The 19,487-nt window shown below is 39.9% G+C and overlaps 1 protein-coding gene across 2 annotated transcripts in view; it reads right to left on the bottom strand.

Annotated features, from left to right (window-relative positions):
• adcy2b (adenylate cyclase 2b (brain)) overlaps window positions 1-18,367 on the bottom strand; it is a 43,396-nt gene extending 25,029 nt beyond the window's left edge. For both annotated transcript variants that reach the window (XM_079368208.1, XM_079368207.1), the window contains exons 1-6: window positions 17,608-18,367; window positions 10,581-10,778; window positions 6,305-6,466; window positions 5,193-5,342; window positions 2,289-2,437; window positions 519-630 (exon numbers count right to left, since the gene is read on the bottom strand). In XM_079368208.1, coding sequence (XP_079224334.1) covers window positions 519-630; window positions 2,289-2,437; window positions 5,193-5,342; window positions 6,305-6,466; window positions 10,581-10,778; window positions 17,608-17,871 — 1,035 coding nt within the window. In that variant the 5' untranslated portion in view covers window positions 17,872-18,367. The remainder of the gene's footprint in view (window positions 1-518; window positions 631-2,288; window positions 2,438-5,192; window positions 5,343-6,304; window positions 6,467-10,580; window positions 10,779-17,607) is intronic.
• Between the last annotated feature and the right edge of the window lie 1,120 nt (window positions 18,368-19,487).

Raw genomic sequence — 19,487 nt, forward strand, 5'->3', positions numbered from 1 at the left:
ATGTGATGCCTGCTTGTTACAACCAAGTGCCTCTTCTCTACAGCAGCTGATACTCACAATATTACTACGATTCATTTTACATTGCTCCTTTTTTGAACGCATCACATCCTATCTCCAATTTGTCTATTGCATTCAAATGAATGAAAGAAAAACTGGTGTGTTTAATACAGTAATCTCTTTAAACCAATCCCATTCGTCTTCTTTAATCAGTTGTGGTTGCGTTTTTCTGGAGTTGGATTTTCTTCTTGTTTAAAAACACTTTTTTAATAAAACAGAATTTGAACGTGGAGTGGTTTCTCTTGATGTTTCATTGTTCTAAAAGAAAAACTCTATCTTGTGGTGATGTGCTTCTGAATTGCATCACAGAATTAAAAATGGTTTATTCTTCAAGTCTTGTTCCCTGTACATATGGAAGAATCGTTGACACGGAACACTGCATCACAATATGGACATTTCTACTGATTGCTGTCATGTCCTTGTATGTAAAATGTTCATGTTTAAATAAAGACGGGCCTTACCTTTGCAATCTGGTCAAACTTGCCGAAGAGTTCATTCAGCATATGGACAAGTTCGCCTGGGGAGCAGTCACTGGCCAGCCTGGTGAAGCCCACAATGTCAGCATACAGAATGCTGCAGAGAACAACCAAAAAAGAGAATCAATTAATTTTCATAAATAAACAACTGAAACAAGAACTGGCAATTAGTTTTTTTTTCTGTAAAAAAAAATAGAGGGAAAAGACAACTGTTCAGAAAAACACTAACTTAGATGCAGTTGACTCTTCTTTTCACTTGATGTGATTGTTTCATGCAGTGTCATTGTCGACTAATCAGTTGAGTATGTGGCTACACAGGAAACGTTTTCTAACAGAAAGCCTGCGGATTCATTGTTTTAAAGGGTCTGAATGAAGAAAAGAATACTATCAAAAGAAAGGGGGTTTTATCTTGCAATATTTATCTTTTTTTTTTACCAAATACATTAAAAACAGGAACAACACTAGTTGTTAGCTTTGATATTAAAAGAGATGACTTTCTCCCCCATCCCATTTTCAAGCCCAGCGCAGCTGTTCCGTCATGAGCCCGGGTCTGCTGAAGATTTCTGCCTGTTAAGGGGAAGTTTTTTCTTGCCATGATGGATTAAGCTGGGCTCTTGTAATATAGCAATGAGTAATGTCTTTCTTCTGCTTTTTGTAAACATAACGATGAGCATGGTCTGTTTACCTGCTCTTTCGTTAATGTTAACAGACAAACAGTAAGGTCCTTTAACTGCTTTTTGTAAAGTGTCTCGAGATAACACCTGCTATAAATTGACGCTATACAAAAAAAGATTGATTGACTGATTGACTTACTTTCAAGCTATTACAAAAATGTGACTAGAGTATGACATCATGCATTATGTCTCTATTGCCTCTGAAATGTGGCAAATAAAAAAAAAGGAAATATGTAAGTACTTGACTTTTTCCAAAAGAACAAGGATAGTATGTTCAGTAATGATAAACACACAGCATTTAAGTCACCAAAAATCAGCAACAGACATAATAATGTAGGCAGCGGCTGGTGTTCGGCTCTCGACTAACTGTCTAGTGTAGGAGGATTCAGCAGGATCACAATACAATCTGTTTCTAGGGTGTTAGGTCTTTGTTCTGGAGAGATTATCCTCCTTACTTTGAGCTAGATCCCAAGAGAATCTGCTATTATTGGAGGGATGATGGGGAGATCAACATGAGGACATACTGTACACACAGATGCACACATGCGCGCACACACACACACACACACACACACACACACACACACACACACACACACACACACACACACACACACACACACACACAGACAGACACACACTGACACACACCTATGAGCACACACAACCTCTTGTGTGTTTCTTTGAACTTCACCATATAGAAGGAGGTGTCATCAAGAAAAAGGGACATAGGCTCTTTTTCATTTGGCAAAGTGACCTCGCAATACGATGGAGGTGGATTAACTCCTGAATTGAATTTGGACTTGTCAATTAAAAGGAGTAGCACGATAGGATGGTTTGGAATGAGAGTGTAGAATAACATATAAATGAAGCTGATAGAGGGTCATAGGAGTGGAACATATACATTCAACTGTGAGAGTAGCTGGAAAGTGGAGGACAAAAGAAAGAAGACAAGGGGAGAGCTGAGGTGAGGGGGAGGACGAGATAGAATACGAGAAATCTACAGCTGAGATGAGGGCAGAAAAAAAACAAAAACGTTCCTTTATGAAGGCACATATATATGATAATAAAGGAACCCAACCTGACATTGGTGTGCCGTTGCACATAGAGGTTGTGGAAGTTGTTTGTGCTCTCAGTTCGTCCAAAGTTGGGTCCTTGCAGCCGCTGGATGATCTCGGCTTTCATCACTCTGGCTATGTGAGCAGGCAGTAATGACAGCAGTAAACGCTCCTGGAGACAAGGCGTGGGCAGGGATGAAATCCAGACGAGGCAGAGTCAAGCAAACGGGATGTGATGTAGAAAAAGACAAGGCTTCTTTCAACCTGTTATACAATTAACTTGCATATACAGTAGTTCTCTTATGTAACAAAGAGGCTATAATAATGTAGAGCATTTGGATGTGTTATTAAAATAGAACAGGATATTTTGGATCACTTTTTTTTCAAGGTGGCCAAGAAAAAGATGTCTTAGAACGTGTAACTTACTTCTACTATTTGTGAATACATGTCACATCTCTGCAATTTTTTTTCTTTACAAAAAAGTTCCTCGAGATGTGCACACATAGCTGTTGTTGTGTAACCATGCTGTGGGTTTTTGGCTTTGATTTTGCACCATATCGGGTGGAGGACGGCTGTTTAAGAGTGACTGTGTATGCAAGCAGACGTGTTTATGTGTGTGTGTGTGTGTGCGTGTGTGTGTGTGTGTGTGTGTGTGCGTGTGTGTGTGTGTGTCTGTGCATGCGTGTGTGTGTGTGTGTGTGTGTGTGTGTGTGTGTGTGCATATTAGAGAAAGTGAATAGCAGCTGCCTGAGGGATGTGACTCATAAATGCATCTCACAGCAGAGAGGGTCATTACATTGTTCACACACCACGAGCTCATTTCCTAAAACACAGCAGCAAATTAAGTCGAGAGAGGGCTTAGAGAGAGGTAAGGGGACTGCTAAAAATAGAAACCCACACCAACCGTACTTATTTACTTATTCATCACTGAAGCAATATGGGCACTCTACTGTGAGGCAGGAGAGGGGGTGTTATAACCTGAGTAGATTTGGCTTTAATAATTATGTGTTTGATTAATGCACAGTAGGGATCCGTACTCAGCTTTTGAATAAGATTTGGCATTTGATATGTAATGTTCTGCACACACACACACACACACACACACACACACACACGCACACACGCACACACACATCTACACACACACACTCACTTTGCCTATACATTTTTACAACCTGTTTTTGTTTAAAAAAACAAAAACAACTTTGATGACAGGTACAAAACATTGTTGCTTTGGACAGAAATCTGCTCATGTGGAAAAAACTAAATTCTCATATGCAACAATTCATTCATGTTTTTGACAGTATTCAGTATTCAGTAGTCAGTATTGGCATGTAATAGGGTGATTTGTTTTATTTCTAAAATAAACAAACACATATATGAAATGTGATTCATTATGATGTTGTATTTAATCCCATAATAAGAATATCCGTTGCAATAATAGTAGTAGTAATAACATAGCAGGGATAATCTTAGCTAGTTTTTTGAGTTGGTGTGGAACAGCTAATTTTGGGTCAGAGAAAATGGCTTCTGTCAGGGCCAAAGATGCAAATGTTGAGCACATTTACGTGCATAATGTCTCTTTTGACATGATGGATTTAGCTCAATTCGAACCCTAATCTGAGACACCACTGATTAGTAGAAAATAAAGGACATGGTAGATTTAATTTGGGTTCATATGTTGTAATTGCGGTTTTGAAAGAAGGCTGGTAATATCAACAAACAACCTCACAGAAACATCACTTACACTGTTTTTAAAAAGGATGTTGAGCATTTTAATGTATTTTGCATAAGTGTGAAAGTACACAAAAACATAGTTTAGTTTTAAGAATAGTTTTCAACAGCCTAAATGATTGTGTAAGAAACAAGGTCATTAAAAACCAGAGTTGAAATAATTTAATACCTTTACACCAGTACTGAATATATAAATACTAAAGTTGTAAAATTGTCCATGTTTAATTTGTTTATTACATTTTGGAGGAAACTGTCCATAGAGTCAATGTATTGAATATTAGCAGCTTTACAGAGGCAAGTTTTTATTAGACAGCATACATAACTAACTCATTTGGATATATTTCATTATGTTGCTTATGGAAAAAAGCTCTGATAAAGTACGAGTTTGAAAGCTACCAAAGGTAATCATTTTTATAATGTGTCTTTCTTTCCTGCTGTCCCCCACTATGCGTCCCATAGTGACAGTAGTGAAACATATAAACGTGGTGTATTTACTGGAATCAGAACTGAACAGACTTATGGATGAACTAGGCTAGTCTCACTGAAGGAGACGTTTCCAAGCTGATGGTGGACAGGGAGGACGAGTGAAAGGACTGCGATCCAATTATAGACAGCCCAAGCCAGAGCATGCAGCCGTTGAAAAACACAGTTATTTAGACCCTTCGAACAAACAAAACTATTATGGTTCTGTGTGGGGACAAAACTAAATTATGTTCCAAATTTCAAAGCAATGCACTGCATAATTTTATAGACTCCCAAACCGAGTAACAAATGCTAACTCCATTGGAGCGCTACATAAAAAGTCAGGCGCCCAATCAAAGTAGCGTGTAATTGAGGATTGCTGTAAAAGCTTTCGGAGGATGTAATTGAGGACAGTTTCTGTCTGTTCATTTTGAAAGATCAAGGGTCAATGAGGGAATAAACTATCTATTTAAACGGCTTGTCTCATATTTCTATGGTGCAATTAAAAGATAAAGAAGTGATAGTGGGAATAGAGAGTTTCTTTGTAATCTTCATCTTTAAAAGCCATCAGAGGTAACCATGTATTGAAAAACACAAATGTGTTTTAAAAAAAAGTGGACCATGTTTGAGACAACATTACAAACACTAAATCACACAAATGTATTGGATATCGTTGTGTGTGTGTGTGTGTGTGTGTGTGTGTGTGTGTGTGTGTGTGTGTGTGTGTGTACCTGCTGGTGCTTCTCAAACTCCAGCTTAATGGGTGATTTGATGCAGTTGCACGTGTCTTGGTAAGTCTGTTTGAGAGCCAGGTCCATCAGGTGTTTGTGGTACGCCCCAGCCAGGTTGCCACAGGTGAAGATAATCACGTTGGCTAAGATCTGCCACCACAGGCACACATACACAAACAGAGAGCGAGGCATTAAAATAATGACGCATGTTCCAGATATGCCTCAACATGTAATATTCCTGCCATCTGCCTTCTGCCTGTTGCGCCAACATTATCACCTCGTAAAAGTAGGCAAAGGCACACACTTCGATTGTGCTTTTCCAGTACTGTGTCAACCTCAGGCTCTTTAAATTGTTCCAATGCATACGAATAGAGTGTCCCTATTTCTGTATTCAAGGGCAATGACCTTTTTTGACCACGTTTCATTGCTTGTATGCTGTTTCAATATGTGTATGTGTGCGAGATGAGAAAGAAAGAAACTATTGAGATTTCTGTGTTATCATCGTGTTTGCTTTTAGAGGAGGGTTGAGAAGATCTCAAATTGTACTGAAGGTCTTTGTCCGCCTCACACACATACACACACACACATTAGTTCCAGTAAGCATGATACTGTAACTGTATCTTTATTGTGTAGAACAGATGTTGAGCTAATCCTTTTGGACTCTGCTGTTTGTGTTTGGGGTTTTTCTAGAGCAACCTCCGCTCTGCGCTTTGGGCAGAGATTGTAGTGTGCTACTCCATCGAGATGAAGTTTATTCAGAGCCAATATTATATAGGCTGATCCTGAGTACCGTATATTAAAAAAACAAACTCATTTGACTCTGGGGGCTTTATTGAGAGTGCTGTGTCATCATAGTGCAGGATAGGTTTCATGTTATACAGCATAGACCTTATTAAAATATTGTACCTCATGATTTTTAATCGTGCAAGGAACAGCCTTACCAAGTTGAGAGATGTGTTGGCGTCTTAGTCAGAAGCGTAAGTGAAATTCAGTGCAGAGTTGTCTTCCATAGAAGCAGAGAGTTGTGTAAATTGAAGATTTCAAGAGTTTTCTATTTACTTGTGTATTACCTTACACCCTTCAGATTCAGCATGGGTGAAAATAAATCTTACCTGCCAGACCAGAGGTTCCAGTTCTTTGACGGTAAAAGCCAGACAGACGCTTAGGGTGACAGTATGTGAGGAGCAGGTGATGGCACTGGCAATAATGGCTCCTCTCATGGAGAAGGGCAGCATGGTGTAGACGACAAACACAATAAAGAGGAAAAAGGACACCTGCAAACAGGAAACAGGAAGGTGTTGATATGGGTTAATCTGCTTAATCCAATCTGCGGAGTGGCTTTGATGTTAGGAAACCTTATTACATTTGTGTGTTGTGTTTTGTAAAGAAATATATTGACTTAAAGAGATGACATCAAATAGTAACAATTTAGACGACATATTTAGGTTAAAAAAAAAAAAACTTTCAACATCATCATGATCAATATTTCTTTGTCTCAGATACAAATTGCAATTATGTTACATTATTTATGTAGCATAACATGCCAAGCACTTCTGGACTGAATTTAAACTGTGGTAATGCCAAGAGCTACCACAGCAAATAGAGAATGAAGAGGCTGTGCTTAAATATCAATAGAGTTGTTTGCTCTGTGTCTTCCAACATCAGTCTGCTAACTGATGCCAGGCTACTCATGCAGCAGCACACAATATCATATTTTGTTATTATGCACATTGAAACCAGCTTGGGAACATCTGAGTGAATGAAACTGATGGAAAATAAAGACTTTATGGTATAAATATTACTCAGTGCACAATGGATTATGATGGCATTTTCTGCTTGTTAAATGTAATCAGTCCTCTCTTCACCGTTTCCATCACAACTCAGACTCCTTATCTGACACTAGACAAATCCGTATGTGTGCACATTTCTGTTTGTTGTGCTAGAGATCTGCTTCCTACTGGGTTGGTCCAAGATCCTTTTGACTTAACCTTTTGCTTTGGCCCTGTCCACTTCCCCTGCTGGCAGTCCACCCCTTCCTGTTGTCGTGGTGACCAGCGTGATAGGGTCACAGTTTTAACTGAGACACAAGATGAACCTTGACCTTCCTGCCTGTCTGTTTGACCTTCCTGCCTGTCTGTTTATTTCCTCTGCCTTTCAAGTTCCAAGAGTCAGTCTGCAAACAGGAATCTATCCAAAATGACAGTTGGGAGTGAATTAGATAAGATAGAAATGGAGTTGACAGAGTTTCATCAATATGTTTGTCTTTCATTGCTAAGGCCTTGGTGGCCGTCGGACAGATTGCTTGGTGATGCATTGATATCACTAAAGAGATGGAAACAAACAGAGCACTGGATACATGTGATTCTGTTGCTAAGGGTGCCAACAAAAGGAAAGATGCTGACGTCAGAGCAGGTTCTATATGTTTCATAATGACCTAACACTCTTTAACCTGATCTCATACCTCTGTAAAAATGGGAGGCATTTGGAGTCTATTTGGTTGTACATGTGATTCCAAGTGAATGGCAGTTCAATTTCAAGCGTATCACCTGTTCCTGTCTGGTACGCAGGCAGTCACACACACTTCATCTCATGGCAGCCTGTTCTGAATTCTAGTACACCTAAAACCACCTCCAGATAACAGCTGTAGCAATCATCTTACTTCATTTCTTTGAGAACACGTTTCTCTATCTCTATTCTCTAGTATAATAGTTCACATGACTCAAAAACCCCCAGCACAAGTGTTTGGCTATTTTGTACCCCACAGAACTTTAAGCAGCTTGTTAAAATTTTGGGATAACATCTCTCACAATATTTGCAAGTGTGTGCCACACAGTGCTCTGGATTCGAGTTTAGTCGTGCAATAGCACAGGGCAGCTCACAATCACAAGGCACGTATTGCTTTTGCAGTTGTCCTCAGTTGCTTTTGGTACATTTCTCAGATCATCCTCAACATTTGCAAAACAGTAAGTGTATTTCTCAAAACAAAGTCAAACAAATAGCAAAACATCATGAATTACCTGCAAAAGCCAGTCACTTGCTCAAAATCCTTTATTCATTTCTCAAAAGTAAATAACATGCTTCTATCTAAATAGAAGCATGGCAAGTCCTTGCGTCAATGTGTACGGATAAGACAGCAAAGTTGCTTAATCATGTTATTAATGTAACAGTGTACTGTGGAGGGGTTTCTGATTGTAAACTACTGTATGGCTAAAGTTCTGATGACAAGTATTGTAAGTTACACCTTCTTATGTGTATATATAGAAGATTGATTGCAAAAGACAAGATTCACATTCGTGCTTTCAATATTTATACTGTAATTTGTTTACAGATCATGTCATTGTGATACAGAAAGGAAAAGACAGCACTGCATGGCACAAAGAAAAAAAACAAGAAACAAAACAAAAGTATAAATGTGAACATAGGACAAGCATAGGGAAAACTGTGCATGCAGTGCTATAGGAAATACAATGCAGTCTTCCTACACCTCCTGACCTTCTGTTCGGCCACAAACTCTCATCCACATCACAACACAATATCTTCTTTTCCTGTGCAGCATGAAACAATTCTTTTAGAGAGTCTTATTCAGCCTCAGCATCTGCTGTGATGTCATCACACGCTGCATCCACAGCAGCCAGAAGGGTCATCTGTGTATGTGGCTGGCGATCATGTACTTTCTATCACCACATTCATCTCCAATCTGACCCCTCTCTTGTTCAGGGATAAGATACCCGTAGAGAGTCTACAAAGGTGACAAGGCGCTCTGTATTGTATGGCTCAATAATGGGAATATGCATTAGCACAACATTCTCACAGCAGCACTCGTGGTTATGTTTCCACCCTGTTGGCTAGTTGATGTTTATGAGCTGCACCTTTGAGCTATTTCAGAATACTGGTTTTATCGTTGGTCGATCTAATGCTTCACACATTTCATAATCAAAATTCACCTGGGAGAAAATTATCAATTTAGGACGATTTAAAAAAAAAAAGTGTAATGGAAATGCATAGAAATATGCTTGACATATCATGATAACTTGTTGAACCATTTTGCATGTGAAGACTTATGCCTTACCTTCACCTGAAAAACCACGAGAAGCAAGAAGGCTAAGAATATTCAGCCCAAAATTTAAAAAACAAAAAAGACTTTATATTAAAAAACATAAACTCCCATTTGCCAGGGCCCTGGGTTCTTACTGGGCCTCACTTTGCCCATACAGTGATTCGCCTATGAGAACAATACACATCCCCCTCTCTCTGCACTGTCAAAACCACTCTAACTCTTTTACTGTTATTAGCTCTATGTTCACCATCAGACATGCTGTTCTCTCAGTAATCACAATCAATCCAACCTGCTGAGAGCGGGATGCAATTCCAGCTGTTCTCTTTTCTCCAGATTTCTGCTTCCCTGCCACTTTAATTTCTTTCTTTCTTTCTTACTTTTCAGTAAATCAGTCAGTTAGTCAGTAGTTATAAAGACAGACAGACAGACAGACAGACAGACAGACAGACAGACAGACAGACAGACAGACAGACAGACAGACAGACAGACAGACAGACAGACAGACAGACAGACAGACAGACAGACAGACAGACAGACAGACAGACAGACAGACAGACAGACAGATAGATAGATAGATAGATAGATAGATAGATAGATAGATAGATAGATAGATAGATAGATAGATAGATAGATAGATAGATAGATAGATAGATAGATAGATAGAGGTGGACCACTGTTAAAAATATCTGCAACCTAGAGGACATAGTGGAGTGAAAGAGTAAGGCAGCGGAAAGAGGGAATTGGCAACTATGGCCATGGAGGGGGTCTTGATAGGAGAAGGCAGCTGGTGAGACTGGAAAGAGATATATAGGATTTGATGAATAGGGGGAGACAGGGTGCTACCATGAGAAAATAGGATTCCTCAGACAGAGAGAGAAGGTGTCTGGCACTGAAAAATAATGTGTCTGTCTGCTGATCTGGTCACCTCCAGTACTCATTAGGCCTCATTAACACTTGTCACATGTGGAATTAATTCTGTACTCTCTCTCTCTCTCTTTCTCACATACAGTACACGCACACACACACACACACACACACACACACACACACACACACACACACACACACACACACACACACACACACACACACACACACACACACACACACATAGAATCATGCATGCATATTGGTTAAAACACCAACAGAGGGAGGTAAGGAACTCTATAAGCACATTTGAATGCACAAAAAGACTGATGAATACAAACAATAGTTAGACATGGATTTAACAGAGTTTGTGTCCAATGTCATTTGAACTGAAAACATTATCTTATTCAGTAACAATGACACAAATAAGATAGAACATTAACCAAAGACATAGATTTTTTTACCTGGTCCCAGGGGCTGAGGATCCCTCCTGAGAACATGAACAGGTAACCCATGGTGACCAGACAGGCCCATATAAGAAGAGAAAAGAGGCCAAGCATCCGCTTGAAGACCGACTCAATGCAGACAAGAATGAAGATGGAGAGGAAGAGGAAGAGAGCAGCGGGAACCGTGATTAAAAATGTCAGGTGATCCTCTGTAGTCTGCAGAAACACACAAACAGAAAGGATTATAGTTTAAAACAATTTAAGGTTTGGTATATTTTGCAGAACATCACTGATTACATAGTCAGAATGCTGGTCGCATAAACACATACTGGACTGTTTCCATTTTTTTGTCCTATAGTAAAGGCCACAAGATCACTTTGAACATTTCTGTGATACTATTGGATAACCACTAGACCTCAGTGTTAAATTATGAGCATGGAACACCACCTAAACGTTTCGTGGAGACAAAATGACATGTTTTTTTTTTTTTTGAAAAGCACTTGACCCTAAAATGCTAAAAGGACTGCACTTATACAGAGCTTTTGTAGGTTTTCCGACCACTCAGAGTACTTTTACACTAAATGTCAGCATTCACCCTTTCACACATTTCACTCACTGATGGCAGAGGCTGTAAGGTCCCTGCCATTCAACATAACAATCTAATCATTTATCCAAATTCATGCACCATTGGCTATGTCTTTGGGAGCAGTTTGAGATTTAGTGTCTTGACCAAAGGAACTTTGACCTGAAGACGACAGGAGGTCATCCCGCCAGTGTTCCTGTTGGAAGATGTCCTTGTGAGTCAAAAAGGCAGATATGCATTCATGCCTTAAAATTCATTTTTTATATTAATGAATAAGAACTAAAAATAACATATGTGTCGTGGTCCTCCAGGCGGGCAGCCCAGGTTCGGGTATGACCTGTGGGTCCTTTCCTGCACGCCCTCTCTCTCTCCCTGATTTCCGACTCTATCCACTGTCCTATTGCTACAATAAAGGAAAAAAGGCAACAAAATAAAAAAAATATTAATGATAAATAAAAACATAAAATTTGAAAAGCAGACTGAAGCACACACGATTTCTAACTAGGTCCTGTTAAATGGACAAGTTCAGTCCCTGCTTTACAATATGTCTGTGACAAACCAAGCAACCTATAGTATACGGTTTCCCACCTTTTTCTGCATCCTTATGAAGGCATTTACTTGCCATAAAGAGATTACAAGTACAACATGACACACTCGCTAAAACGGACGAACAGACGGCACACAGACTGGCAGACAGACAGTCTGAGCCCAGAGAATGTGCTACAGCATCAATTCTGCACTCACACTGTCAAAGTCAGCAGTTACAAGCTCTCAACACATACACGCGCGCGCGCGCGCACACACACACATGCACACATAAACACGCACACACATTGCACACACATGCACACACCTCGTACTCCACAGCCTCTTTTTACTGCATCATGTTTACAGTCGAGGAGGAGCTACACAACATAATGTGTTTTCTTTAAAAGACATCACAAACAGGACAAATGTTGCCGGATGTGTTACATCATGAGGCATGCAATATCTTATCAACGTTTTTTCTTATATCTTGGTGTCACAATCTGTCTCACTCTACCTTATGAAGAAATGTGTTTCTTTGACACCATAAATATAAGTGCAAATGTTCTTCCTAAACCATTGGTTCCCAAACTGGAATTTTTCATTAGTTTTAACTGAAAAGACTCAGCAGCTGAATAAAGTGAATCATTCAGTTCTTTTTGGAAAAAAATACATCATCCGTTTCAACAAATATTCTCACCAAACTTTTAATGACCTTATTATAAACTAAGATCTGTGCAGTTGGATGGTAGGATTCTTGTAGCCTAGATTCATTTGTCTTATTTTTATACATGTTAAGAGGAAGTGGCAGCAGCACATTTCAGTCCCCATTAATGTTTTCATCCTGAGCACTTTCCTCCTTTTGACCTTTTCCTTACCTCTGCATCTGCCCAAAGCCAGAAGCAATTTTCTAACGATTCAATCTGTGTCAAAAGTACTGTACCTCCCCTGTTTCAAAATGCAGAAATCCCATTAGTCCAAAAACACACAGTGTAGGAGTAAAGTATGTCCTTTTGCCCTCTTCAGTCCAAGTAACTTATGGAACAGTAGTATAAGCACGATCATTTATTGATGGAAAGGACTACATTTTCACAGTCTCACAGGCTCGGTCCTGAACAACACCCATTTGAAGTATAATAAGTTAGTCCCGTAGTCATGATTGCCCTGACAGGTCCAGTCACTTTAAATGTTTAAATAGAAAGCTACTAAGTAATTAGAAGTCTCTGAATTTAAAGTAAAGCCAAAAATCAGAGCAGGCATAAAAATGACTTGAGAAAGATGCTTTTATCCTGTAATTTCACAGAGACAGCTCTTATGTGAGTGAAGGAAAAGGTGTGAAACACAACTCTTGAATTTCTGGACAAAAATGACAATTTAATTGACTGAAGTTGTTTTCTCTCTGCAATTCGGCAAAAGCAGGGAAGAGAGGACTTTTGCTGTGTAAATGTAGCAGCAGCAGCAGTACAATGTAGCAGAGGTAGTATGAGTCAGGGTCTGGCAAAAGGATCCCATGGGATGTGGCTGCTGACGCCACACCGGCTATACAGTCAGCCTGGGGTGCGGGCTGAATCCCAATAAGCATTGGTGCAAACATCGGTGAGATACCTATATCACATATATGTTTTGCCAAAAGGGAATCTGCATTTGAACATTTCTGACTGTAGGTCATCTAATCCTGTTAAAACCTTTTAGGAAACAGTTGAAGCCTCTTCAACATGGCATACAGGGAGGGAGCTGTGACTGCCTGCCTGCCATAGTATACTGCATTGTGATCCAGAACAATTCCTTCCTTTTTTTAGCCCAGTCTAGCTTACCAAGCCATTGTATTGGGAGGAAAGGGAGCTATTGCAGCAGCAGAAAGGGAGAGATGCAGTGATTTGATTTGTAGCAGTGAAGTGACACAACAATGACAAATGCATGATGTCAGAAAGTGAGGAGAAGGGGGCAGGTGGTGCAGATGTTTGTCCTGACGTGTATGCACTGTACTCATTAGGTATATATTTTGTTTTAATGTTTACATAGCCTGCACGATGTAGCTGCACTGGTGGCCATTTCTTCAATCTGCTCGCAGCTCGGTTATGAATGTCATTAATATTTGACAAACCTTTCCTCCATTGCTCCATTTGTAGTTCAGAAGAACAGAGACACACATCCAGCTTAAACAAGCCAAAGGTTGCTGTGCATGCTGCATTTGCCCAACCAGTTTTGGATCCTTCAAAATTTTTGAAGGATCCAAAAGCTTGATACTACTTCCAGTGATTGGATTTTAGTTACACATTTAAATGTAAGACTTATTTTTGACTTTTTTTTTTCTTCTTTTAATCAGAATCAGCTTTCTTTTAATCATTTGTTTGCATCTATGTGACCTTTTGTCAATTAATCACAGCACCCAAGGGATGGAAGTCCTCAGTATAGCCATAATCAGGCAAAAAAAAAACATGCACGAGGGACGAGCAGGGTGACTTGGCTGAGTGGATCCAACCAGTTTGAAACGCATCCATACGAGCAAAGAATCCCACCAAGCAAATAAGAAAAATCACAAACACTTGGAAATAGACCACGTTAATATGGGCGTGCTATGTAGCAGAGGAAAGGTTAGTTTGACACTAAATGATGCATTGTGGGTTATTCTACAAATATTGTACAAAGCAAATAAAAGTACTGCTCAGCTTGCAAAAACAAACACTTTTTCCCCAAGTTTCTTTTTTTGGGAATACCTTCTGCATGTGAACCGTCAGAGCTTTGTGTTGTTGTTGACCACACCTCAGTCAGTGATGTCACATCTTTTTCTCCTCATCTGTTCGTCTCCTGACCGTAAGAATACACTGGTGATCTTTGATTTCAAAAACGCAAAAACTCTCCTACCCAGCATTCATCAAGATGTCAGTGTGGTTAAACAAAATCAGTGGTTCTGCAGAAGCTTTTGGTACAAACGCCTTCTTTAAATGCCGACTTTAAAGGTGCTGCCAGTGATCAGGCCTGGGAAAACCTGGAGTGAGATGAAGACTGCAGCCACCAAACTACGTAATCAATGGTGTAAATCGTAAAAATAATGGAGAACTTCAATGTCCAAATAGATTTCCAATGTCCCATTACCAGATGTAATATTGATCTCTATTAAACTGTAAAAGGGTGTTTAAAATCTCATTAGCATGACAGTGCTGCGGAATTGCTGGGTCTGTACAAAGCCTTGGTACAGTTGATCCTTTAAATACACAAACACACACTCTTGTACACAAACATACCCACACACATTCCTATTACAACTTGAAGGCATCCAAAAAGAAGGAGAGAAATAATTGCATCTAAAAAGTGCATATTAGCCTAAGAAGGAAATGAGAGACTTCCTAGGACAAACACACCCAAACAACACATGCCAAAATTAACATAAATTGAAGCAGACACACACACACACAGACACACATGTACTACACATCATGGGTGGTGGTGGTGGTGGGGGAGACACTGTATGAAAAAACACAAATTTTGCTCCAGCCATGATCTGTGCAGAAAGATTCAATCGCGCCGTAATTTTGGAGACATTACTGCTGCTTTGGTAGAGTTTCTGCCGGCTCACTGATAAAGCCAGAACACTTTAAAACAACATCCTCTCCTCCCTCCGCCTCCCGGCCCCAAGCTCAGAAACGTACACTATTTATTCCTGACATTCTTCTTCATTTACAAGATGTAAATACTCGTACCTTGCTGAAAAAACTACTCCATTACTACATGGGGTTCTGTCTTGCATTTACTAAAAGCAAAATGACTTTTTATGTCAAAATTGAGAATCGCAGGAAATGATTATGGGAAGTCTGCAGTAAGAGAAGGGGAGGAAAACCCAGAGAAGTAAATCAAGCTTCAAAGGAAGTAATGTCTATTGATTTGACTTGAATAGAAGTAAAGGGATCGATTAAGGTGGAGGTTCTATTGGGAAAAGCTTGTTATTGAAATACGTTGAATGCAACAGGGCTTTGCTGACAGACCTTAAAGACAATCAAATCCCTCCTAAAGCTAAACAAGCAAATGTTTTCAAGGGTCAACATGTTCATGAAAGTTTGTCTATTGTGTGAATTCTCTATAAGGCTTTTCTAAATGTCAGACGGCTTTTTTTTTTTGCACTCGCCCCAACTATGCAGCTATGAAAACACATGACGTACGTAAAGAGCAATGACACACGACTACAGGTTACCCGGAACACATATAGCAGCAAAGTAATCATTTTGAAACAGTAACGAACACAGCTAGGAGTGGGCTTCCTTTTGTACAGCTATTTTATAGAAACACAAAAGCAGCACTTAAAAAACAATGGCTTGTGTTTGTGGTTGAGTGTTTGTGGCCAAAACAACACTTTTCACTTGACAAAAGCACAAACACCCACACCGCTGCAAACTCAACTCTCATCCCGCTCTTGATCCACTTAGCAAACTCAGTTCTACAATTTAGAATACAGCTTCACGGCCTCTTATGTTGTCGCACATATTCACACTCATACGCAGGGGTCTCCCCGTCTCATTCAAAAACAAAACTCTTCTAACTCTCCTCTGTCATCTTAACACAGAGGTTTCTACCCGATGCTTGATAATGGAATATTGAGCTTTTACCCACTCAATCTTTTGCTGTGATAACATGTGTTACATTATAAAGAATTAAAGCTAACTGTGGCATTTATCCCAAACAGGCAGTATAAGTTAATTATAGAAAGGCAATAGGCCTTTGTTCTTGCTCTAAAATTGCATCCTGTTAATAATGTAAATAACGGACATAGTCATGAATGAATGCTGGTTATAAAGGACCCCTATAAGAATTTTGAAGGTATCCCATTACTCTGTGTTTTACTGATTTTTTTTTGTTTGTTTCTGTAGTCTACCTCCAAAACAACCCAACAAAAGAACAGTTTCTTCCTCCAGGCTGTCACTCTGATGAACGCTAGACACAGACTGTCAGAACTGAATATTCCAGGAACCTTGAAAGCAACACGCACTGTAAATGTTCATCAGATTATTCAAACTAATTCTATGGTCAGTAACCTTATCATGTCCTCCTGATCTGGCACCAGTCTATGCACTCTCTCTACATCATGTAAATGAACCCTTTGAATACTTAATTACATTATTCTATTATCATGCATATCTCTGCATTTTTGCACGACCACTGTACTGTTTTATTTAGACTTTTAAACATTAGTCTTTGCTTATTTTATGTTTATAGTTCTTATTTAATGTTGTACCTTTTGTACATAGCGAGCTCAGACCACCAAATTCAAATATTGTGTGTGCGCCTGGAGCTTTTCCACTCAAATCTTTTGTGTGCGTGCATGTGTGTGTGTGAGCATACCTGGCCAAAAATGCAGATTCTGATTTAAATGTTCTAGTCAATTAAGAGACATTTTTGGAAAGACACTGACTGTTACTGTGGAAAAAGATGAACAAATTAAGATTTCTGTACGATAATTAAAAAGCTGTAGCTAGCAGCTGATAAGCTTGAGTTAACCTTAAGGTTAATGGTTTTTGTTTTTACGTTTTGAACACTTTTTTAACCCACAACCTGATTGTGTACATCATGCTGTCTGAAAGATTTTTACGAAAATTGTCCTAAATGTACCCAAATAATGACAAATAAGTTTGTGTGTTTATGCTGACAACGTTGAGGAAGATATTTCTGAAGATATGAATGTGTAAATGTGACAATATCTGAAAATATGTTGCTGCAGTAACTTTGTGGCTTTTATAAGTTCCTGTTAATTGACAGTTAATGTTCTGCATTAAACCTGCACTAACCTCTACAGCCTGCATGAATAATTTCCCCCTCATGTTGCAAAAAAGATTTACCAATTAACACTTTACCTAAAGACACACACACACGCACACACACACACACACACACACACACACACACACACACACACCCTTTGACGCTCACACACACAAACACACTTACCAGTCCTGAGGCAAAGAAAACCGCCATCAGTGCGAGGCAGGTTCCCATGACAATCAGCAGCAGGAATACGATAAGCGGATGCTGCTGGCTCATTCTGTAGTAAGACTCGTAGAGCCAGTCCTGTGGTTTCTCCGCCTCCACATACACCTCACTCTGGAACCCAGGTAACCCGTCGACCATGCTCTCGGGCCCCTCGTTACACTCGCCGCCATCGTTCTTCTCGAGCAGGTAGCGTCCACGGGTCCACAGAGCCTCTTGCCACATGGGGAGCTTGCCTCTGGAGTGCTGGTTCTCCTTTCTAGCTGAGCAAACCCACACACACTCAAAAGTGACCGGGATGAGGGATGCTTCTGCTCCCTATATTCCTCACCCTCAGATGTCCACCTCCTCCTTCTTCGCCTCCTAGTTTACTGAACTTTTGTCAGCTGTTTGGGATGGTTGAACAGCAGAGCAAAAGAGGCAACTTTTCTGCTCCTTTGGTCTCCCTTGCATCCTCTGCTGCTGCTTTGTCTTCTTCCCTCTCAAACTGAGCCAAGACGGCATTAAAAACCAAGGTTCTTCCTCCTCCTCCACCTCCTTCTCGTTCTATCAGAGAATATGGCAGGGTATCAAAGAGGAGATGTGATCATTCAGCTCCCTACTTCTTATCCTTGTTTTTTTTTTTTGCCCTATATGTTTGCTCTGTGAGCCAGAGAGCAGTCAGCCTCAGATCAGCGCTCTGTGCTGCTGCTGCAGCGAGGTAACATGCTACTGTGCTGAGGTAGAGCTGAGCAATGAGGAAGAGAGAGAATGTGTGTGACTGGGAGGGAGAAGGGAGAGAGAGGAAAGAGGGTGTGTACCAATGTGTGTGGTGGGGAGAGCTTGTGGGTAAAAGTTTGTGTGTGTGTGTGTGTGTGTGTGTGTGTGTGTGTGTGTGTGTGTGTGTGTGTGTGTGTGCGTGCACGTGTGGGTGTGTGGCTGTCAGAGCGGGTGGAGATGTGAAAATGGTGATGTGTGATTAACTAATGTAGAGAGAACTGGTATTTGACTCAAGTGTGTGTGCAGGATTTTGCAAGGTTCAGTAAAAAAAAAGGAGATTTATATAAGAGAGAAATAGAAGAGAGTGTGAAATTGGCAGAAGTAAAGAGAAGAAGAAAAAGTGTGTGTGTGTTTGTGAGTGGGTGTGTGTGAGTGTATGTGTGTATGAAAAACAAAAGTAAGTTACAGAGTGAGAATGGTTGTAACAGCTGTGCTTAAACCAAGAAGAGTGTGGAGGGAACGAGAATGAAATGCCATCAAGCAGACGCTGACGAGATAAAAAAGACAGGCAAGAAAAGCACACATTCAGGGGAAGGACTGGGACGATGAGGAGGAAGAAACAAAGTCAGGAAGGCAGAACCTTAGAACACAGAGAAAGTGTGACAGGAAGAAAGATTGCTGTTTCATACAGGGGGAGGGGGAGTGAAAAATGAGAAAGTTTAGGAGCGGCTGCGTGTGTCTGTGTTTTTGGGAGTGAAATACTATAAGTTGTCATGAATACAGAATTTTAGAATCCCTCTCTTTTTCCGAGCTTTGATTTTTTTCTTGTCATAAGACTAGAAAAAAAAATACCAATAATGAAAAAATGTTCAATAATGAAACTCATTTTCTTCCATGGAAGGCTTCCTGTCTCCACTCCATGCCATGTCTACATGTGATGCTCTGTCAAGTGTGAAAATAGCTGGGCCACCTCAATGTGTCAAAACCAGTGTCATTTCTGCATGCTAACCAGACAGGGAGAGAAAAGGAATATTTATGCAGGGCACATATTTTATATGTTAAAGATGATAGTCATGTGTAGAACAGCATGGCGAGATTTTTTTTCTTTTTCTTAAAATTTTAGGGTTAAGATTTCTAGAGAT

The sequence above is a fragment of the Symphodus melops genome (assembly GCF_947650265.1).
Source record: "Symphodus melops genome assembly, chromosome: 18".
In the NCBI taxonomy this organism is placed as follows: domain Eukaryota; kingdom Metazoa; phylum Chordata; class Actinopteri; order Labriformes; family Labridae; genus Symphodus; species Symphodus melops.